This window comes from Triticum aestivum, chromosome 6D (assembly GCF_018294505.1).
Source record: "Triticum aestivum cultivar Chinese Spring chromosome 6D, IWGSC CS RefSeq v2.1, whole genome shotgun sequence".
NCBI classification, from domain to species: Eukaryota; Viridiplantae; Streptophyta; class Magnoliopsida; order Poales; family Poaceae; genus Triticum; species Triticum aestivum.
Genome location: NC_057811.1, coordinates 229468003 through 229491888, shown reverse-complemented (window position 1 = coordinate 229491888; position 23886 = coordinate 229468003). Strand labels below are relative to the sequence as shown.

Genomic DNA, 23886 nt, shown 5'->3' with positions numbered 1-23886 from the left:
TCTCAGGCCACGACTGGATAAGCTAAGCGTACAGGATCCAGATACCACAAGTTTCCTAGGCGCGGTCCCGCACGATGCTCTAGTTTGGGACCAACACCATCAGCACTGGCCCCCCTGTATGTAGAAAAGAATCCTCGGGTTCATGACGCCCTATGCCGATTAATTATTTAGTTCAGTATTATTATGACAAATGTTAAAACCAATGTTGGACCTTACTGGAAGAGTTTTATTCAAAGCAAACTGTCAAGAGGGGCCCATAAACCCTCAGGGTGTTAGGGACGCAAAATCAAGGAACATAACACCGGTATGACGGAAACTAGGGCGGTAGGAGTGGAACAAAACACCAGGCAAAAGGCCGAGCCTTCCACCCTTTACCAAGTATATAGATGCATTAATTAAATATGAGATATTGTGATATCCCATGATATCCATGATATCCATGTCCCAACATGGACCAACCTGCAACTAGCAACGCTACAAGAGGGGCTGAGCAAAGCGGTAACATAGCCAAATAACAGTTTGCAAGGATGGTGGAAACGGTTAGAGGCTATCATGGCAATTTGGGAGGCTTGATAAACAAGTGGTAGGTAGCGCGACATAGCGATAGCATCGAGACTACTACCATAGCAATGATAGTAGTGAGATCCAAGGTGATGGTCATCTTGCCTGAGATCCCGGTAGGAAGAAGAGCGAGTCCATGAAGAAGACGAAGCCACGTAGACGAACCAAGCGTAGTCGAACGAATCCTCACGATCGCAACGAAACAGGAACTAACGAGAAGAAGCACAACCGAAAAAAGCAAACAACATGGTAAACACAGAACACATAAACATGACATGATGCTCAACCAAGTATATGCATTTCAAGTCTAAATGATGCTACTCATGGCAATAAATGATGCATACAAGAACAACACATCAAAACAAGTTTAAATGAGGCAGAAAACAACACATAACAATTCCGAAAAGTCCCCATATGCAAATTTCGAAATTGGTAATGATCTGAATAAACATTAAGTTAGAGTTGTTAAACAGTAAGTTAAAGTGCACCAAGGTGATCTACGCGTCTTTCTAGTCAAGTTACATATAAAGTTCATTTAATTCGGAGGTACGACCTAGAAGATATGAGCAAAACAAGTTAAACATGGCATTGATGCAAATGCAAGCAAAACAACATCACAAACACTCCAAAACAAGGATGCAACAAGGTAACATGAAACTACATGCAAAACGAAACAAGTTTCATGTATATCATGCTCCAAACGGAGCCACGGTTCAACACATACACTCAATACAAGTTTCAAACATAATCTGCCCAAAACAGCAACTAAGCACTTTGCAATCAAGGAAACAACATGCTACAAGAATCATATGGACACAAACTTGCTATTCACTCAAAGGACAGATTACATGCTTCCAATATCATTAAGGTTCAGGTTCATAGGCATCGAGATTAATCCAACATGATCAAAACAAAAGGCAACTTAATAACACAAATTATGACAGTGAAAAACAGGGCATACATGTGAGCAGAAATAACATGTTGACATGTTTGAGGCATGAAACAATGATGCTACAGTGCAAGATCAAGGTAAACAAAAGCATGGCATTAAAGTAAAGATTAAACACAGCAAAACATGGTTACTAAAAATCTCCATATAACATCTAGATCAATGGCAATCATCAAGACAAGATTGCAAGTCATAATAGATTCTCAGACAGTGAAAAGCAGAGCAAGGCTGAATGCAGATTCATGATGCATACTTTGAGACAACAAAAGTATATGCTACAGCAATATTTCATGGCATCAAAGGCCATGGAAAGGATGTACAGGTAGAGCACTACAAATCATGATCACTAATCTACTGCTAGAAAGCAATAGCACATGCTCAAAACATCATGGCAAGAATGCAAATGATAACAGATTCACAGGCTTGGTGAAATAAACTGAACATAGTAGAAACAACGACAAGTAGACATGTTTGCAAGCTTGGAACAGAGGTCATATGAAGTCCAAATTATAAACTTTGCATGTGGACAAATTAATCATAGCATACTTCAATTCATGTAATTGGCGCATCTCCAAAAGAGGCATAGATTAATTAATAACAAGCTCACAACATGGCATCACGAAGTTAACAAAAAGCTGGAACATCATTTAGGCATGTTCAGGGCAATTAAAACATATGTTACATGATATATATATGAGACATCAAATGGCACGGTATGATAGAGCATAACATGAGCATCAAAACATGTCAAGTAGGCATCTCCAGATTACGCATGGATACGATGGTAGCATCAAGTTAACATGGCAACATAATTTAACAGTTACAGACAACATATTTTACAAGCAAACATCAAGTGGCACACTTTGCAAGCTTGATGCACTCACCACAAGGCACATAAAAATATAGGGATTGCACCACTGTAAAGATGGGATGAATATGCTCCTAAAACATATTGACATGACGCTCAAAAGATAAACACACAAAACGCTATGAAAAAGAAAAACCAACAAGTTATGATAACTTCCAGTAGATTATAACATCTAGCACTTTTGCAATGAGGATTAAGGCATCAATACGAAAAGTAACATGCATGCAAACTACACCCCCATGTAGAGCATTCTGAGATGAACATTTCAATATATAATACACTCAAAACTAAGCCACATGCACAAAGTTATGTGAAGTCAAACAAGTGCACATGAGATGAAAATTCTGGGACTTGGTGGAAAACTACCAGCGCGAAAACGGGATCTAGATCGGGCCAGCTCCATTCCTTGTACACGTCGGCTCCTGCGGAAGTCAACGGCGACGGTGGGGCGGCGTGGGACTCCGGCAGGCGTCGGGGAGGCCGGGAATGGGTAGATCCGGTCGTGGGCGGCCGGATCCGGGCAAGGGCGGCGGTGGACAGAGCTCGGGGCGGCGCTGGCTGGACTTGGAGCTTGGGGCGACCATCCATGGCGGCCTTCTGCGTCATGGGAGAGAGAGAGAGATGAGCACGGGGGGAGAGGAAGGAGAGGGAGTAGGGGGGAGCAGGGCGACCTGGAGGTCCGGCGACTCGCCGGATGCGGCGGCGCTCGCCAGTGCGGCTGCCAGGGCGAGGAGCGACGAAGGCGAGGCGGCGGGAGGAGCTCGGCCACGGGACCCGCGGGATCGGGCGCACGGCAGCACGCGGGCGCTCGCGGGCCGACAGCGAAGTGGGCGCGGGGGTGACACGTGGCGGCCCCTGAGTGGGTGCGGTCGGCGGCCCGGACGTGTCCGGCGTCGGGCGAACGTGTCCGGCGGCGCGAGGAGGAGGGAGCTAGGGTTTGCGCGGAAATTTGGACGGGGAAGGCATTTTTATAGGTAGAGGGAGCTTGCAGAGGGCTATTGGGGTGTGGTTTTCACCCACACGATCGTGATCCAACGAAGGAGAGCATGCAGGTGGTTTAGATGGGCTAGTGGGCTGTTGTGGAGGGGGTGTTGGGCTGCAAAGAGAGAGGGGTCCGGCTGTTAACACGGTTAACCGTTGGGGCATCAAACAACCTCTAAATGGAACGAAATTTTATAGGCGGCCTACCGGTGATATACCAAGGCCACTCGACAAATCTCGGCCCATTCCGAGAACGTTTTTCTCCCACTCACGACACAAGAACTGGGAGGTGCGACGGGGACGTGTGTGAGTGTCTGGGCTCAGAACGGACAACAGAAGGAACTGGGAGACCCGAACGGATGCAAGTTTTGGAAAACATGCAGATGAAATGCACATGATGACATGGCAAGATGCAACACGCAAGCGAATGACATGGCAACGATGGTGAATGACTGGAAGACACCTGGCACATCAGACTCGAGGCGTTACAACTCTCCTCCACTAACAAGAGTCCCGAGATCTTAGGAACGAGACGGAAGAGAAGAGGATGAGGTGAAACAAGAACGCAAGAGAGAAGGTGAACAAAGTCGAGAGCACTCAGGTAGAAAAGAGGAACGACGATTATGACGAGCATCAAAAGCTCAAGGACAAGATAGACCCTGAGACCACTCCGGTTAGAACAAGATAGAAAAGGAATAAGAAAGAAAGAATTAGGGCAGCACTCCGGCTGAACATGGAATGGAATAGAACATGAACTTGACAAGATGAGACGATACTTGACGAGAGGGACAACACAAGGCCTCTAGAAGAATTGAAAGAGTGGAATGAAAAGAACGAAGGAGAAAATGACATCTTCTACCACAATTGAGTTTGAAAACACCCTTGCAAGGAAGGATTGAACAGAGTTGTTGAGAACATCAACAACAAAAGAATAAGCTTGTTGTGGACTTATTGAAAAACATCTCAAAACTTGAGGTGAAATTATGCCACAAACAAAAGCTTGAATAGCTGAGAAGAACGAAGAAATGCAAAACTCCACTTCAAAAGAATACGGAGAATTAATTGCACTTCGGGACTCAAGAGGAAAAGATACTTGCGCTCCTCCAACAAGAATCTTGATGAACACTTGAAGAATGAATTAAGTCCTGCTGAACCACCATGAAGAACTCCGGTGACAAAAGGATGATGTGATAGAATTCAAGGATGAAAAGAATAAGATTAAAGCCTTGCGATGATTTAGATGGAGCTTCGCGACGAGACAAGCTAGAAAAAACTTGGAACTCCGGAAAAGAAAAGATGAACAACTTAGAACCAAGAGATTATTCATCATGAAAAATCTCCGAAGGAAGGAATTACTTGACCACGATGAAATGAGAATAAGAATTATGTTATGCATATCCTCCACCAATTACATTGATGAGAAGCAATGGATTGCATACAAATTATTCGTGTTGGAAAAGATTAAGGGAGATATAGCACGAACATGGGAGAGTATTCATGAACCACCGGTAGGATTTGGAAAGAACGAATTAATTGATATGTTAAGAACGGAAGTGAAAATCTTACACGAACCATCGTGGCAATGAAAACGAACGAAGAGAAGAGAATGGATCGCCGGAAAGAATTAGAAAGCGAACGAAGATACTTGAGTGAATCAAGATGCAAGAGAACGAAGAGATCGCGAACTGATTAAAGAATGCTTGAACGAAGCACCGGTACAAATATGGGAAAGAACGAAGCTGGAAACTTGGAACGAAGGAATCTTCTTAAATGATGGCCTCCGGATGATCGAAACGGAAGACAACCCCTGAAATACTCCGGATGGGTAAGAAAAGAATTCTTGACAATCGGAACAAAATAAGAGGATAGCAACAAGCTAGCACCACGAATCTATGAGAGAACAGACAAGATTTAGGGGAAAACTCTTCTTCGGTCTTCAAATGTTGAGAATGACGACGAGGAGCACCTTCAAAATTGTTGAGATACTCCGGGAGTATGAAAAGAGGAAAGGTTGAACTGAACATGAAAGAATTTGAAAGCGATCTTGGAGAAGGCGTATGACTGATGGAATCCATACTTACGTCAAACTTTGAAATTAATTTGAGAATAGCTCTGGGAAAATTAGAAGAGTCAGGTAAGATCCTGGGAAAAGACCTGTGGGTTAGGGCCCACTGAAAAGAAACACCGTTGGAAAGGATTGTTTGGAAGAGAGATTGCACCGGTTGAATTTGAATGACTTGAATGAGATGACAATCACGAAATAGCTTGAAAGGATTAAGAATGGAAACTCGAATCTTCTGAGATATCTCCAGTACTCCGGAACAATTAAATGGCGAGAGGCAAATGAGCAGGGGAAAACATTCCAGTCAAGGAAAACAATACAATCAACACTGAAAAACTTGAATTGAATCCACCGGAAAGAAAACGAGACGAATAATGATTAACTAGACGAGAATTCATCAGTTGAGACAATTGAGGAAAGACTTAAGAGGCTCCGCACGAATGAAATTGATGCCTGAATAGAGGCTCAGACTCTAGGAAAGAAAAGGGGTTGGAGGGCGGGAAAAACAAAGGCAACTTGGAACGGGGAATCGACGAATAACTTGGAGAGAAAAACACTGGTTGAAATAATTGAGGAAAGAATGCAAAGGCTTCGCACGAGTAGGATGGATACTCGATTACGGACTCCGGATCCAAGAAGAAAAAGGGTGGGCGGGTGGGAAAAAGAAAGACAACTTCGGACATGGAAACAACACCGTTGATAAAAGAACTGAGAGTTGATCTCGTAAAAGACAACGAGAGTCGAATGACTCAAAAGAAGTGCGCCGGATGAAAAGGGAATTGAGAACACAACGATCAAAAGAAGCGTGCGTGATCCTAAAAAAATTTGAAGCGGAAGACACTACAACAAGAACTCTAACAATGCATAGTTTGCAATGCTTCGATAATGCGTTGGAAATGTATCATCGCTACAACGCAAATATACGTTGGAAGGACATCCGTTGCTTCTGTACGGACAACAACGAATACCATGTGTTGTAGGTATGCGTAGCTATGTGTTAACGGACGGGAGGAACTCATAATCAGATCGTCTTCCCATCTAGAATTCTGACTCGTGGCCCCCAAAATAATTAATGCTTTCTGTTTATTTAGTTTTTATATTCTTTTCTTTTCCAATAAGCCACTTTATAATAATGTATAAGAACCAAGTCAAAAAAAATGTATAAGAACCGAATACCTAGAATTGCCTGAATCTGAATCTCCCTGCCGTGAGAATACGCCGCCGCCGAGCAATCCCACCTCCCGCCGTCGCCCCAAGCACCCAAGATCCACCTCAATACCGACGCGTCGTCCCCCATATTGCACGGCCGGACGCCTAACTCCCCTCCACCGCCACCCTCCCAGGCTGCGTCACCTTGCTGCGCCGCCACCGAGCCATCTCACCATCCGCCGCCGGCCCCAAACAGCCAAGCTGCACTTCAGCCCCCCCGCAATACTGCATGCCCGACCGTCCAAACCCCCTCCCGATCCCTGCACCTAGCAGTGCCGCCAACCAGTGGTATGCCAATCGCCCGCCTCACCTGAAGTTGTACGAGCAAAGCGCCCCTGCATAGGTGACCTTCCCTCACCCTCTTCATCTCTTTTCTGAAACTGTCATTTTTTCCTCTGGTTTGGTAAATGTGGAGAGCAGTACAGATCGATTCTTGTACCCAATAGAAAACTAACACCTGAACTGAACTCGATGCAACTGAAGTCAATTAAGTATATCTATCTAGCATAATCATGTGCATCTGCTATTCAAGAAAAATAGCTTATATGTAATTTCGTATTTTTGCTTACTATATAACGATGATCAATGTTATAAGAAGCTGAAACTGTGATATAAAACTTGTTGTTCTGCTACAGTCAGATTTCAGTATATAACAGAGTATACACATGTTTTCTTGTATGCTGTAAACCATTAAATTTCAAGTAACTTTGCTACTTAACTATTATTTCGATAAAATGGGAAACCATTATATGGTTCTGCAAGCCAAGGAAAATGTGTATGGTTAGAAATGGTCTAAATGTCTGAATATCACTGGCTACACAACGTATTTAATGTACAGGGGACAGAACCTGAAGAAAAGAAAAAGATAGGTGTATTCTTGCCTATGGTATTGTTTACTAGTACATGGCATTAGTCGATGATGCTTTTTCATCAGATGCATCAGTATGTTATGCAGCTGAAACTAAGTGTATGTGTACAATATAGCTGATATATTGAGTTGAGTGTTCTTGAAAAAAAATATTGAGTTGAGATGATAGGGGTGTATAATATATCCAAGACCAGCCGCCAGTGTAGAGTATTCATTTTAACATCGGAATGTTGTTCAAAGTGGATGAAACCTTCCAGTTTATCTCTCTACTATACATCTTTTTAGATCCTGCATGTTCAGTTTCATTAGCTTGTAGTTTTCAAAAAGATTATTGTAGTGTACTGTTGTTCATCATGTAGTCCTATTAGTATGGAATATATTCTTCTATTGGCGAGCTGATCATGCCTGTTGGGAAATATATGGATGATATACATGTCCTTGTTGGTTGAGAGAAAATTTGATTCTTAGGGTAGTACGATCATGCTGTAATGACTCTGAGAATCATGATGCTATTTTGTTCTTCTCTTTTCAGAATTTCTGTCACATCTGTACCGCCGTCCAGCTGTCTGACAATTGCCGCCTACACCAACACCAAAGACACGCCCCTGCATAGGTAAGCTTCTCGCCCTTTTCGTCTCTTGTATGATCTTGTCTGCTTAATCTTTGGAAATTGTTTATGTCAATGATGATGCAGTTTGGTAGACAAAGTCTAAGTTCGATATTTTTGTGGTCTGCTTATGCTTGTTAGACATAACTCGTCTTTATCAGTAAAGGGAAAATTGGATTAAGTAGGATTCAACCTTGCAATGACAATTGAACTCTTTATTGCAGAGTGGGTATGGATGTACAAATCAGCAAGGTACTTTTGTGTTATCCTAGAGGAAGTAGCAGGTACTTGGCTGGCGTAGATGGATTTTTGGAATTTGCATATAAAGATAAGACAGAAGATACCACGATCCTTTGTCCATGTGAAGAATGCGTGCACACTTCTGTGCTGTCAAAGGATGAATTCTGTGATCATTTGATCTATAATGGAATTCTTCAGAGTTATGACAAATGGGTTTTTCATGGCGAATATTCAGATGAGCACAATAATGATCAGCAACCACAACCTCACAATGAAGAAATGCTTGCTGACATGCATGGGTTGATTAATGATGCCTTCAGGAATATGTATGATGATGTGCCAATGAGTGAGAGTCCAGATCCACCGAATCAACATGGACCAAATTTAGAAGCCGAGGAATTTTACAAACTGATCAATGATTCGAAGAAGCCTTTATGGCCGGGAAGTGGATTATCACAGCTATCATTACTTGTGATTTGTTTAATACAAAATCCATGAACAAATGGTCTGACAAGTCATTTGGAGATCTACTTGATACTCTACGCATGGCAATTCCAGACGGAAATGAGCTGCCCCAGAATTTCTATGAGGCTAAGAAGATTGTTTCAAAATTTGGCCTAGATTATAAAAAAATTCATGCTTGTCCAAATAATTGCCAGCTGTTCTGGAAAGACAAGGAAAATGATGATTTTTGCTCAATCTGCAAGGCCTCTAGGTGGAAAGATAAAGAACCGGAAACAAAGTTAACAAAGAAGGAAAGAAAAAAAGCAACACCAAGCAAAGTTTTACGTTACTTTCCAATCAAGGATAGGTTGAAAAGATTGTTCATGTGCAAAGAGACAGCACCTCTTTTGCGATGGCATCATGAAGAGCGCATTAAGGATGGCGCACTACAACATCCAGCCGATTCCCCAGCATGGAAGGTTTTAGATGAAAGGTACTCAAAAATTGCATCTGATTGCCGTAATATAAGGTTTGGCTTGGGTACTGATGGATTTAATCCTTACGGAATGCTGAGTTCTAGTTATAGTTGTTGGCCAGTTGTTTTGACAATATATAATCTTCCTCCATGGTTGTGCATGAAAGAATCATATCTTTTTCTATCTTTGATAATTCCTGGGTCCAAAAGTCCAGGAGATAATATTCATGTCTTTCTCCAGCCACTTTTGGATGACTTGAAAGACTTATTTCTGAATGGAATGCTCACATATGATGTGTCTAAAAATGAAACCTTCACTTTGCGAGCAGTTGTGTTATGGACTATAAATGACTTGCCAGCTTTAGGAATGGTTTCTTCACATAAGGTGCATGGAGAATTTGCATGTCCACCATGCGGTGCAGATGCATGGTCCAAGCGATTGAAGCATGGAAAGAAATCATGCTTTATGGGTCACCGCCGATTTCTGCCTCCTGGTCATAAGTTTCGTTTTGATGAAAAGTCTTTTGATGGAACGGTGGAGCATAGAGCAGAGCCTCGAACTTACTATGGACGTCAGGCTGAAGAAGAAATAAAGGCTCTTGGTGATTTTAAGCAGTCAAAAACTTACAAGGGATTAAGTAGTCTATTTACACTACCCTATTGGGACTATAATCTCGTTCGACATAATCTGGACGTGATGCATATAGAGAAGAATGTGTGTGATAATATTTTGGGCACACTTTTAGGTTTAGATGGGAAGTCAAAAGATAATCTTTCTGCTCGTCTAGATCTTAAAGAAATGAATATTAGAGAGGACCTACATCCAGAGAAACAACCTTCGGGCAAGTTTTACTTACCACCCGCATTATTTACCATGTACAGAAGTGAGATAAAATTGTTCCTTGAAGTTCTTGAGTCTATAATGGTTCCCGATGGCTATTGTTGAAATATACCTAATTGTGTGAAGCCTGCTGAAGGAAAAATTTCTAGGCTAAAAATGCATGACTGCCATGTCCTACTGCAACAATTCATGCCTATCGCTTTGACGGGTATTCTTCCAGACCGTGTCACAACAGTACTATTTGAATTATCTGCTTACTTCCGAGGAATATGTTCAAAAGTTCTCCATGTAAATGAGCTTGACCGTTTAGAAGAATCAATTAGAATCACACTTTGTAAAATGGAGATGATATTCCCGCCTGGGTTTTTCACCGTCATGGTTCATTTAGTTGTCCATTTAGCAACTGAATGTAAACTTGCTGGACCAGTTTGCTATCGATGGATGTACTTTATTGAAAGGTAACAATCTGATGCTAAGAAAAGTGCAATATTGGCATAAGTGACAATGACCTGAGAATTTATGTTTTGACATGTGTGTAGGTACCTTGGTAAATTGAAGTCATATGTTCGCAACAAAGCTCGCCCTGAGGGTTCAATTGCCGAATCATATTTGGCGGATGAGTGTATGGCCTTTTGTTCAAGACACTTAGAGGGTTTCTCTACTAAGCACAACCAACCATCAAGGAAAAATGACAAACCAAATGAGAACGAATCTGCCATGTATGCAAATGAATCCACATTATTTCCTCCAGTAGGGAATCCATTGGGAAAACCACGCACCTACACCTTGAATGATATGGAGTCCTTACAAGCCCATAGATTTGTGCTCTACAACTGTGATGTTGTCACTCCATATCTCATGTAAATGTCTTCCCTTAATTTGTTAGCATGTTGACTTTTTTTGATCTAAAATTGTGTTTATATGTGTTGTAGAGCACATGGTGCTGAACTAAAAAGGAAAAACCGCAACAAGCGCCTAGCACTAAAAACCATTGAGCGCATGCAGCATGCAAACTTCCCTGATTGGTTTAGAGATCATGTAAGTTCCCTGTTATTAGTTCTCTGATTTTGAGTTTATGTTATCTAAGTTCTGTGTTGGTGTAGGTAATGCAGCTAGAGCAGCAAAGGGGTACTGACAGCATTGATGATGATATTAGATGGTTGGCTCGTGGTCCAATTGAGGTTGCACGAAGATACATAGGCTTCTGTACCCGTGGATATAGATTTAGACCCAAGCGTTATGATAAGAAGACTCAAAACAACGGAGTTGTTTTGACCGCAAAAACATCAAGTTATGCTTCTGCAGGTGATACTAACCCTATACTTGGAGATGTCATGTACTATGGGAAGATACTTGACATAATTGAGTTGGATTATTATAGAAAATTTTCGGTGGTGCTATTCAAATGTGAATGGCTTAATAGTACTAAAGAAAAAGAAGTAAAAAAGGATAGATTTGGTCGTACGCTTGTGAATTTTTCACAAGTCCATAGTGGTGACAAGATAGAGGATGAGCCTTTTGTCTTTGCCAATCAAGTTGACCAGGTTTTCTATAAGAAAGACCATACAAATCCTGGATGGTCATTTGTGACGAAGGTGACTCCTTGAGACAATTTTGACATGGGTGAAGAATGGAATGATATAGAAAGTGAACCTTATCATGTCAGTAATCTAGGTGAGCTTTTTGATACTGCGCATGGGAATGAAATGTGGACTAGAAGAGATATAGAAGGCACAACTATAGATCCTATTACAAGTTCTGATCCTGAAGCTTCGGAACTAAATGAAAGGTTTGCTTCTAATGTCTTGTGTTTTCACTGCTAGGTTTGCAAATTCTAGCTTATCTTTACAATACTGTAAGATCTGCAATTTTGTTAATGAAACATAATATTTCTGTAGCTGATGCTGCGGTGAAGTTATTTTGAGAGTAATGCCAATGTTGCTGAACAATCATTGAAAGGAGATGCCATTGAAACGTTGCGTTGAAGCATGTTCCTGAACTTCAATCTATCAGATACAAGTAGCCAAGGAAATACCTCAGTTTGTTAGCACACCTACTTGTCCAAGTCCAGATGAGGGGCATGCATCCTTTTTTAGTATTTACCACCATTTCTGCTACCTGTTAAGGTTCACTGCCCCATGTAAATTTCTCCTTGCTCAGTTGCAGTTAGGATTCAGTGGTAAATTATCAGATGTGGCAGTTGTTCATTCAATGTTGAATATACTGGATTTTTTGATTTCTCAGGAATTTGAACACGGTTTGTTTTCTCATGAATTTGAACAAAGTTTTTTCCCTTTTGTTTTGTATCTAACATCTCATATATTTTTTGGATGCCTAGTTTGACATATGGGTGAACAGTAAAATCCTTTCAATTTAAATTATATTTAATTCTAGGTATGTCGAGTTGAAATCCAACGAGCTTCGCTTGACCAAGCGTCCTTCATTTCTTGACGGAGTTACAGAAACACACATATACTTGTATTATTTTGTAATTCGATCCCGAGTTCAGTTAATATTCAACTAAAATTTGAGCGACTCATATATTTTTTCTTTAATTTTCATGTATTTTTGTTTCAAGCTCTTCTACTAACTTTACAAAATGGAAGGGAAAATGTGAGTGAAAAACAAACTTTCTCATGTTAATAACCGTGATCGGCCGGAACTGGCGGTTCTCCGAGGCTCCAAGCACCTTGGGATTTAGAGTTATTATCCCGTAGTTGAGCCGGGCGAGGTCACAAGACCCTGCGTCATGTATGTGTTCCAAAATGTTTGAAAGAATTGTCATGTATGTGTTCCAAAATGTATGGAAGAACTTCACCGAGAAGCCACCTAGGTCAGGAGCAAGGCTGGGTTATGTCTTTGATCGCCGCCCACGCGTCCGCGGCCGAGAAGTTGGTCGTGAGGGATGCAATTGCGGAGCCTTCGACCATTGGAGATTGCCGGGAAGTAAGCCGTATTCGCATCGCCCTAGAGTACCCAGCGTTGGGTACCCCTCTGGTGCCAGTAAGCCTCCACGTCTCGACGTTATGCACCAAGCGTTAAGTCGCATGCGAGGATCGAGGGGTTGCATGCCAATTACCATGCGCGTATGCACGACCATCGGGACTGGGGAAGAAGACCCAATCGATTTCTTGGTCTGCAACAAACCCATGTTGCGCTTGCGTCTCTTGCAATAAGGGCGGTGTTGCAAACCAGTGTATGGGTACGATTGTTGTGCACCACATGGTCAAATTCTGATCGCACAATCGTAGAAGCGGTTGACACACACTTAGTTATCAACCATGTGAGGCCAAAGAGTTTTCGTATTTTTAGACTTATAATATTTGCCCACATGCAAAAAAATACTCCCAACTTATTATGAGACTTTTTTGACATTGTCATAGTCTTATATTAAGTACGAAGGTAGTAAAGTACTCCCTCCGTCCCATAATGTAAGACATTTTTGACTCTAGTGTAGTGTCAAAAAAGGTCTTATATTATGGGACGGAGGGAGTAGTATATATTACTTCATCTGTTCCCAAATATTTGTCTTTCTAGAGATTTCAACGAGTGACTATATACGAAGCAAAATGAGTTAATCTACACTCTAAAATATGTTTATATACATCCGTATATTGTACCCATTTGAAATGTTTAGAAAGACAGATATTTGGGAACGGAGGGAGTATTTAATAATCTCTTTTTATTTTAATTGATTTATTCATACATAAAAAAGAGTTTGAGAGCCCAAAAAAAAGGAGTTTGAGAGTAATGTCAGACGAAATGCTAGTGCAGGTCGACACTATTTCAGCTCCCTCCAGTTTTCTATTTCCCTCGGTTGCTTCCCTCCATTTTTTCCATTTCCCTCCAAAATAAGCAACTGCCCAAAAATCCTCCGCACCTCTCCCCATCTATCTCAACAGCACAAGTCGTGCTGAACACAAGTCGTGGGTTTCTCTTCCCCAACACCTCTGCCGGCTGGCGGCGGTAGGCGATTCTCCGCCATCTCTTCGATTGCAGGTCAGTGCCTCCTTCGCATGGCCTCTCTATTGCATTCGACCTCCTACTGGGCTGATCAGTCCGGCCACCGCGTTCACGCACCTGTAATCGCCCTGCCATAGCGCGCCCGGCGCCGGGTCCTCTGTTCCGGGGTCTTCAACCGGATCAAGCCATCGAGGGCAGCCGCGGCACCCAGCAGCTGGGGAACCCGAAGCGTTGGGCTGGGTCGTCGAGGCAACGCAGGCGTTCGCTCGCTGCTGCCATGTTTCCCATTCATTGCCTCTCCTTCATACAAATCGGGTTGACTAGAATCAAGGCATGAAATCAGGCAACTAATTAATTAGTTAACCCACCATACCACGCTTCGTCTATTCGGGCCGTGTTCCGCCTGTTGATTTTGTCAGTTAACAGCTGCTGAAGTAGTTCTTCAGTTTCGCCAGTTTCGGTGTCGTTTTTCCCTTTCCGTCAGTTTCGTCAGTAGCAAGTTTCTTCAGTTAGCAGAAAATAAGCTGAGCTGCGACTCGGCGTAGTTTGTTAGCACTTTCCGCGGCCCTGACCTGATCGTGGGATGGCACGAAGGAGACGATCATGGCCGCATCGCGGGGAGCGCTGGGATGACAGCGCTCACGACCCGGACGTGCCTTGTTTCTTGTTTTTCAGTTGGTCTCTCTAATCGCTGAAAAAGAAGGAATAGAGAGCAGAAAAGTTGTGAGGTTGAACGCGGCACAAAACTCCATTGTCTCCCTCGTGTGAGCTCGAGCGCTAGGTCTGACAGATTTGCTGGTCTAAGGAGTAGTTAATTGCAAGTCTAACTAGCACGTGACAATCTGCATTAGCTTGTGGGTCAATGTTGTGAAATGTATTACTACTTGATCAGTGGTATATGTAGACCAATGCTCAACTACATGCTAGTTTGACTAAATTTACAATGTTTTTAACTTTATGTTTTGGTTTTCTCATGGAGCAGATATGACGCGAAGTAAACTTCATGTTGTTGAATGCAATGATGAATACATGGCGGAGGAACATATTGAACATGAGAATGCCATGCGTAAAGATGCTGATTCATCTCATGTTCAACCATCATCTTGTAATGGTGAAGAAGGCTTGACTGATAGTGAAGATGAAGAGGACCAGGATGACAGTGCTGCTAATGAACAAGGTAATTACCTTTTGATACTCTGCTAGATATTCTGAAAAATAGAATCAACAATTGCACCGCCATCTTCTACAGAACAGAACAGAACAGAATGGTAACTTTTTAGTTTTGATGGTGTGTAGTGTGGCTGTAAGGACCATGATCATCAGAACAACTAAAACTAAACCATGTACTATATGGAATAAAAGCATTGCACTTCCTACTATTTACTTGGCTAGCTACACTAACTGTTGGGCAAAAGGCTTCGGCAAGCAACAATACACTGCATCCTGTCTTTGCACTGCTGTAAGATTCACTTCTTTTATATTAGTGCTGATTTTTCCATTGTGTTATCAATTTAATGCTCTGTAAACTGGTGAATAACACTATCAGTTGTTCCTCAAGACTACAAACCAAAAGATTGTTCACACAGTTGTTTATGTGTGATTAACTACAAGTGTTTTGGTAATTTATCCATGATTAGATGAAAATGGAGAAACAACCAAGCGTGGCAGGACAAGGCTAAAAGAAATATGGAATCTTCCAAAAGGGCAGAGAATTGTGGTCTAGTGCAATGAACTAAACCAGCCAATTGGAAAAGAAGCTGGACGTCTTGCGAATTTTCTTGGCACGATTGCTAGGAATGGAAAATTGTGTAGTTTGAGCTACAAGGACTGGAGAAAACTAATAGGAGAGAGAGAAAAAAAGACCAATGAACAAAGAAACAAAAGGGATATACTAGTGCAAGTAAAGGTACACCTCGAATACATTAAATCTCTTTTGCTAACATCATTATGCTTTATGTGGCGCTATCATAACCATAGTTTTGTTTGAAATGTAGATGAGGTTTCTTTACCCTTCTCGTTTGGAAAAGTATATATTAAAAAAATTGGAGATAGATGGAGGGAACATAAGTCAGATCTGAAAGCATTGTATTTTGATGCAAACAAGAACATGGAAGTGAATAACACCAATGTTCCAAAGGGTGTGATTAAGGATCAGTGGATTACTCTGGTCAGTAATTGGATGACCCCAAAGGCACAGGTACATACACTTGCCAGATTTGTTATGTACATGTTGCTCAGTCATGGTATGAAATTATGAAAAATATATGTGCATACATTATACAATTGTTTGACAGGGGATAAGTGAGACAAATAGGAACAATTGTGCGATGAGGAAGTCTAAACACACGGCTAGAACTAAGAGTTTTCCACGAGTTAGAGAAGAGCTAGTCAGTTTATAAGAACTCGAACTATATGCATGTACATCCCATTTGTACTGCAGGTCTTTAATAAATTAACTGTTTGACCAATAGAGACTAAAGGATCCGGAAAAGAAGTACCCACACAGGGCTGTCTTATACATGCATACACATAAGCACAAAAGCGACAAGAAAATGAATGAACAAGTGGTATGATATTGACTCTCTTTTATCTAAAATTATAATGTTGTTTACCACATTGTTCTGACATACAATATTCATGTATATAGGTTGATTTGAAGAAACGTATAGCGGCGAATCCAAATTTAGTAGATACTAGTAGAGGAAAGACAGCATGGAAAGGAGATGTTTTGAATGCAGTACTTGGCCCAGACAAGCCTGGACATGTACATGGCCTCGGACTAGTTCCGAATCCAAATCAAGTCTTTGATGTGTCAACTTCACGCCACTTTCAGAATATACACCTTAGTTCATTGGAGGATACATCGAATGAAGATCTTTTGGCTGTCAGACTTAAGATGGAGAAGTTGGAGAAAAGAGTGGAAAACCAAGATGCCAAAATTCTGGAACTAAAAGGGAAGACAAAAAACTCTGAAGGACAGGTAAATTCGAAGAATTTCTCCATTATTCAATACATGTACTAATTTTTAGGTTTTAGTTACAGGGTTCTTTGGATCAGATATCTAAATCTCGAGATGTTCCTTCTATTGCTAAGACAATTTCAAAGAGAAAAGTATGTGTCTTTACAAAGGTTTAACAATTTTTTTGATGCCATTTTACAAGTATGTTCTTAGTCTTGTTTGGTTTCAATCAACAAAGAATTTATGGCGGCGGTCAGAGTCAACTACTTGGTACTGTTGGGCAACAGAATAATGTGAAGGTATTGTATGGATGCATTAGTATATTTCTGTTTGCTTTTTATAGAAATTAATCATCTCTTGCTATTCATTACAGAGCAAGGAAACATTTCTCGATGACAGGGAGATGCAACCATCATACAAACGTCCTGCTGTGGATAAGGTATGCTCATTTATATGTTGTTTGGAATCGAGCATGGTTGAGTAGCAATTAGAATTACTCGCACATTTTGTAGTATGAATGCTTATTATTTTCCTTGGCAATCTTGTAATATATCTTTGTCACAGAACAATGAGTCTTTCATCCACGATGAAAATGTGCAACAAGAGAAGGAAAACACCAGTGCAGATAAGGTTAGTAACTCCTTCCTTTTCTCAACTTATTAGCAATATCAAGAATCATGAGAAGATTACCATAAGAACTTTCATGCTAATACACCAATGAAATCAAATCTAAAACAACAGATACTCCTTGCGTAGCTGTTGTTGCTTCTTTTCAACAGATACTCCTTGCGCACCTCATCTTCTATATGCTTATTTATTCACAGCTCTGAATCCATTTCAAAACTAGCAAAATATATTTATCTTTAGAATGCTCTTCATTATTCAATACATGTACTAATTGTTAGGTTCTCGTTACAGGGTTCTTTGAGTGAGGAGTCTACATCTCAAGATGCTCTTTGTGTTAGCAAGACAAATTCAAAACAAAAAGTATTTATCTATAGAATGTTCTAGTAATATGTTGAAGTCATTTAAATAAATATGATCATTTTCCTTTTTGGTTTCAATCAACAGAGAGTATATAGCAATAGTCGTAGTCAACAACTTGGCACAGTTGGGTGGCAAAATAATGTGATGGTAGTGTATGGATACATCAATATGTTTCTGTTTGCTTTTAGAGAAATTAATCATCTTTTGCCATTCATTACAGAGCAAGGAAAACTTTCTCTATGACATGGAGATGCAACCATCAAACAAACGTCCTTCTAAGGATAAGGTATGCTCATTTATATACGGTTCGGTGTCCAATATGGTTGAGCAACAATTAATTGTTACTTCCTCTTCTCATGGTAGGAATGTTTAGTATAGTTCTTTCGAATCTTATATAAATCTTCTGTCACAGAATAAAGATACTTCTATCCATGATGAACATGTGCAACAAGAGAAAGAAAACACTAGTGCAGATAAGGTTAGTGCACTCCGTATCTTTTAAACTTCTAAAGCTTCTTTTCACTATGCAACTCTGCTCTCTTGCTCCAAGAAATTTATTGCACATTTCCAGCGCATACTCATGCTAGAAATGAAGTCTGACATAAATAACAGTTTCAATGTTGAGTAGAAATATCTCAGATATGAATCTAAGAGATAAAATTGAGTTAGTTTCACCAAGTTGAAAAATCTCCGCACATTGCTATTTTAGCCTTTCATTTGCATAATGTTGCAGACCTTGTACATGAAAAGCCAATTATTAAACTGCTGTGTAGATTTTCTAAAAAATACATTGCTAGCCGCAGTAGTTCTTAACATAACAGAGTGTATATGTGGCATTATAGATGTAGTCTTCTTGCACAACAATCTAGTGCACAATATGACATGCCAATATTTACTCAAAAATATGCTTGCCCTATTAAATTGATCTCCAACTTAACAACACACGTCAATGGGTTAGAGAATACTCTGGGTATATGGCAGCTTTTGATTCATCATCTGTACATCTATATTCAGTTTTTCCTTCTGAAGTTGGTTTGATTATTTTGCATCTTGACATTAGCTTCGTTGCCAGAACACTAGTAAGATCTCAAGAGGAGCTAATGCAACAAAGCATGCCAATGTATGACATAAATTTTCTCAATCTTATTCTTCTCTGTTTCAGTTCTTAAGCTTCAATTATATTGCATACTAACATTGCACAAAATATATTCTACAGAAACAACAATGCAGTACAACAAATTGCCTGGGTGCTGACTCGATAGATGTATGGCTATTAAGTTTATGTTATGCATGATTATTTGCAAGTTTTAAATTGCTTATATTAGAAATTGTTTTCTCGTACAAATAGGTTGGCACTGTAGTATTTTTGAAGAGCTTGGGAAATCCAAACAGGAATGTTGCTCTTGGTACGCTCCAAAGCATTGAACCAGAATATAAAGTTGAGGGTGTTCATCTTGGTAACTGAAAGCACAAGTGCTCCCTGTGTGATTTTGGTAATTAATGTCAACATATCTCTTGTTGGACTAATGCTTCTACCTAGTATGTTTCAGATAAGTTCAACAATGGAGTGACATGGACAAGAGGATGTGGAACCCCTTCAAGATGCTAAGGACAAAGGATTGGCTCAAGCTCGAAGCACAAGACTCTACATTTTCTATTTTAGTGATCCAAGATCACATTGAGTCTATAGGAAAAGCCAATACTATTAAGGGATGAGGTGTTGCTTAATGGCTTACTTGCTCAAAATGCTTAGTGATATGCTCCAAAGTCCTCAACCACTTTCTCACTTCCACATATGTCCTAATTCAAAAAATCAAACTCGGCCCCACCGAAATTGCATATTCGGAGCCACTGCCAGAAACCCTAATCAATTCGGTCGCACCGATGGGATCTCAGTCTCATCGAGATGGGCTTGCAAACTCTCTGTTGTTTGTTGCAATAATTTCGGTCCCACCGAGATTTACAATCGGCCCCACCGAGTTTGCTTGGCCAACATTCTGTTTCACTTATTACCCAAATCGGTCCCACCGAGTTTGAGTAATCGGTCAAATCGAGTTTTGGATTTACCATAACCCTAGCACATTGATCCCACCGAGTTGATCCAGTCGGTCCCACCGAAATGCCTAACGGTCACATTATGAACCAAATCGGTCCGACCGAGTTCTCTGAATCGGTCCCACCGAGTTTGGTGATTTGTGTGTAACGGTTAGATTTTGTGTGGAGGCTATATATACCCCTCCACCCACTCTTCATTCGTGGAGAGAGCCATCAGAACATGCCTACACTTCCAATACATATTTTCTGAGAGAGAACCACCTACACTTGTGTTGAGGTCAAGATATTCCATTCCAACCACATGAATCTTGATCTCTAGCCTTCCCCAAGTTGCTTTCCACTCAAATCTTCTTTCTACCAAATCCAATCCTATGAGAGAGAGTTGAGTGTTGGGGAGACTATCATTTGAAGCACAAGAGCAAGGAGTTCATCATCAACACACCATTTGTTACTTCTTGGAGAGTGGTGTCTCCTAGATTGGCTAGGTGTCACTTGGGAGCCTCCGTCAAGATTGTGGAGTTGAACCAAGGAGTTTGTAAGGGCAAGGAGATCGCCTACTTCGTGAAGATCTACCCGAGTGAGGCAAGTCCTTCGTGGGCGACGGCCATGGTGGGATAGACAAGGTTGCTTCTTCGTGGACCCTTCGTGGGTGGAGCCCTCCGTGGACTCGCGCAACCGTTACCCTTCGTGGGTTGAAGTCTCCATCAACGTGGATGTACGATAGCACCACCTATCGGAACCACGGATAAAAAATCTCCGTGTCTCCAAATTGCGTTTGCACACTCCAATCCCTTCTCTTTACATTCTTGCAACTTGCATGCCTTACTTTCCGCTGCTCATATACTCTTTGTATGCTTGCATGCTTGCTTGATATGTATTGTGAATGTTTAAACTTGTGCTAATACTCCACTTCAACTCAAGAGATTAAAAACTGCAACTTTTCTTGATTAGAGTCTATTCACCCCCCCTCTAGACACCTCTTCTCGATCCTTTCAATTGGTATCAGAGCATTGGTCTCCATTGCCTTGGTTTAAACACCTTTGGAGGAAGATGGATGTGTCTACTTTGGGGAGTCTTAGACGTAGAGTGCCTATTCTTGATGGAGAATATTTTCATGAGTGGAAAAATGAAATGCTTGAGATTTTCAATGAATATCATTTGAACAAGTACATTACTAGCCCTTGTGCACCTCATATTGATCCTTTGCATCCCACACCCGAAGAGGATCTTGACATGATTCGCAATCTTAGAACTATCAATCTTATCATAAGAGGATTGCCCAAAAATTTGATTGCTAGTTTGCCTACTCTTGATTGTGCCTATACTATATGGAGATTTCTTGAGGAACGATTTCCAGATTATTCCTTGAAAAATTTAGACAAAATTCTCCATAAGTCTATTGCCTTGAGTAAGATGAATTCTAGTGATCCTAGCTTTGGTGATTGTCTATTTGAGCTTACAAATCTCATGCGTGCCATAGGAGATGTTGGGATCATTAGCAATATCATTTCCGAAGCTATTAGAATCCATAAAGATAACCATAGAAGTGATCATTTATCTAATGAATTACCCTCTCTAGGAATTGATCAATCACAAGATGATGTTGAACATGGATACTATGATGAGGATGATGATAGTGACTAGGATCTTGATAATGCAATGAGACACTTTGGTCTTATGGCAAATCTTCATGGCTACATGGCTGGAGGAAAGGAATGGGTCCTTGATAGTGGATGTACTGATCATATGACCGAGATAAAGATATGTTCCGTGAGCTTGCTGTAAACGACGGCCCTCGAAAATATGTCACTTTTGGTGATAATTCAAAGGGTAAGGTGGTTGGCCTCGGTACGGTGGCCATCTCACATGATAGCTCCATACAAAATGTCATGCTCGTTGAATCTCTTGGCTACAATTTACTTTCAGTTTCTAGACTTGCTAATTTTGGTTTCAATGTCCTATTCACTGAAGTAGATTGCCAAGTGTTTCGTAGAGACAATCGTAAAATGGTCTTTACCAGTATACGTAGAGGTGATCTTTACATTGTTGATTTCACTAAAAAGGCTCAACCTAGAACTTGCTTAATTGCTAAATCTTCTAAGGGTTGGTTGTGGCATAGAAGGCTAGGTCATGTGGGTATGCGAAATCTTGATAAGCTTATTAAAGGTGATCATATCCTTGGAGTAAAAGATGTCATATTTGACAAGGATAGACTTTGTAGTGCTTGTCAGGCAGGGAAACAAGTTGGAGGAAGTCATCGCGCGAAGAACATCATGACCACGAGAAGACCACTCGAGCTACTTCACATGGATCTCTTTGGTCCAAATGCCTACAAGAGTCTCGGTGGTAACTCGTTTGGACTAGTCATAGTTGATGATTTTTCAAGATTTACGTGGGTGTTCTTTCTTGATGACAAATCGCAGGTCCAAAAGATCTTCAAAAACTTCGCTAGGAAGGCCCAAAATCAATTTGACGTGAAGATCAAGAAGGTTCGGAGCGACAACGGAACGGAGTTCAAGAACGCAAATGTGGATACCTTTCTTGACGAAGAGGGGATTTCACATGAGTTCTCGGCTACGTACACACCTCAACAAAATGGAGTCGTTGAGAGGAAGAACCGGACTCTTATTGAGATGGCAAGAACGATGCTTGATGAGTACAAGACTCCAAAACACTTTTGGGCGGAAGCGGTTGAGACAGCTTGTCATGCAACAAATCGCTTGTATCTTCACAAGCTACTCGGCAAGACGGCATACGAGCTCCTCACCGGTAACAAACCCCAAGTTGGATACTTTCGAGTATTTGGCTCAAAATGCTACATTCTTGATAAGCATCGTCGTTCTAAATTTGCTCCTAAATCTCATGAAGGTTTCCTACTTGGTTATGGCTCAAACTCTCACACTTACCGTGTCTACAACAATTTCACCCGAAAGGTTGAAGAGACGGTAGATGTGAAGTTTGATGAATCTAACGGCTCGCAAGTAGAGCAATTGCCAATTGATGTAGGAGACAAAGACCCTTCGGAAGCAATCCAAGACTTGTCTATTGGCAAGATTCGTCCAACGGAGGTGAAGGAGAGTACCTCGTCCGTCCAAGTGGAAGCTTCTACCTCACGACAAGGTGAACCAAGAATTGATACGGAAGCATCCACAAGTGGGACACACCAAGACGAAGAAAACGAGGAAGCACACCAAGATGAACATCAACAACCTCCTTCTCCACCACGACAAGAGAATGACAACGTCAACAATGAAGAAGGCCAAGAAGAAGAACAAGATGAAGAAGATGTTCCACCCCGAGCCAAGCCAAAGCTCCCACGAGTTCGAGCAAGAATCGCCAAAGATCATCCCGTCGAGCAAATCTACAATGATATCCAAACCGGGAGAATAACTCGCTCTAAAACTCGTTTGGCTAATTTTTGTGAACATTACTCATTCATCTCTAGCATTGAACCTATGAAGGTTGAAGAAGCATTGGAAGATCCGGATTGGATAAACGCTATGCATGAAGAGCTACACAACTTTGAGAGAAATCAAGTATGGACATTGGTCGAGAAGCCCGACAACAACCACAACATCATTGGTACCAAATGGGTGTTTCGCAACAAGCAAGATGAAGATGGTCAAGTCGTCCGCAACAAAGCACACCTAGTCGCCCAAGGCTACACTCAAGTCGAAGGTATGGACTATGGTGAGACATATGCTCCCGTTGCTAGACTTGAGTCCATTCGCATCTTACTTGCTTATGCTAATCACCATGATATCACCTTGTACCAAATGGACATTAAAAGTGCTTTTCTAAATGGTGAAATTGAGGA

The 23886-nt window shown here is 41.2% G+C and overlaps 1 protein-coding gene and 3 long non-coding RNA genes across 6 annotated transcripts; all 4 read left to right on the top strand.

Annotated features, from left to right (window-relative positions):
- Positions 1-6636: 6636 nt before the first annotated feature.
- On the top strand, positions 6637-12397 carry LOC123141445 (uncharacterized). Of its 3 annotated transcripts, none has more exons than XM_044560585.1 (7): positions 6637-6973; positions 8031-8111; positions 8330-10563; positions 10645-10965; positions 11038-11143; positions 11209-11894; positions 12004-12397. In XM_044560585.1, the coding sequence occupies exon 3, from the start codon at positions 8780-8782 to the stop codon at positions 10208-10210; it is 1431 nt and encodes a 476-aa protein (XP_044416520.1). In that variant the 5' UTR covers positions 6637-6973; positions 8031-8111; positions 8330-8779; the 3' UTR covers positions 10211-10563; positions 10645-10965; positions 11038-11143; positions 11209-11894; positions 12004-12397. The 3 variants fall into 2 exon arrangements, with proteins under 3 accessions (XP_044416519.1, XP_044416520.1, XP_044416521.1); XM_044560584.1 differs by having other exon boundaries at positions 8330-9282.
- A 3317-nt stretch (positions 12398-15714) lies between these two features.
- LOC123141444 (uncharacterized) lies at positions 15715-17121 on the top strand. The gene is made up of 3 exons (XR_006470294.1): positions 15715-15974; positions 16063-16635; positions 16716-17121. It is a non-coding gene; the product is annotated as an uncharacterized lncRNA (long non-coding RNA).
- A 277-nt stretch (positions 17122-17398) lies between these two features.
- LOC123141443 (uncharacterized) lies at positions 17399-18284 on the top strand. The gene is made up of 3 exons (XR_006470293.1): positions 17399-17466; positions 17592-17657; positions 18235-18284. It is a non-coding gene; the product is annotated as an uncharacterized lncRNA (long non-coding RNA).
- A 573-nt stretch (positions 18285-18857) lies between these two features.
- On the top strand, positions 18858-19591 carry LOC123142948 (uncharacterized). Its single transcript, XR_006470647.1, has 3 exons — positions 18858-19134; positions 19231-19278; positions 19363-19591. It is a non-coding gene; the product is annotated as an uncharacterized lncRNA (long non-coding RNA).
- Positions 19592-23886: the final 4295 nt, after the last annotated feature.

Bases quoted from the DNA above. Each gene is read 5' to 3' on its own strand.
- LOC123141445 (XM_044560584.1), top strand. From the start codon at position 8,780: ATGGCCGGGAAGTGGATTATCACAGCTATCATTACTTGTGATTTGTTT. The intron at 9,283-10,644 runs GTACTCAAAAAT...ACATGTGTGTAG, and splicing joins TGGAAGGTTTTAGATGAAAG to GTACCTTGGTAAATTGAAGT. The intron at 10,966-11,037 runs GTAAATGTCTTC...TATGTGTTGTAG, and splicing joins GTTGTCACTCCATATCTCAT to AGCACATGGTGCTGAACTAA.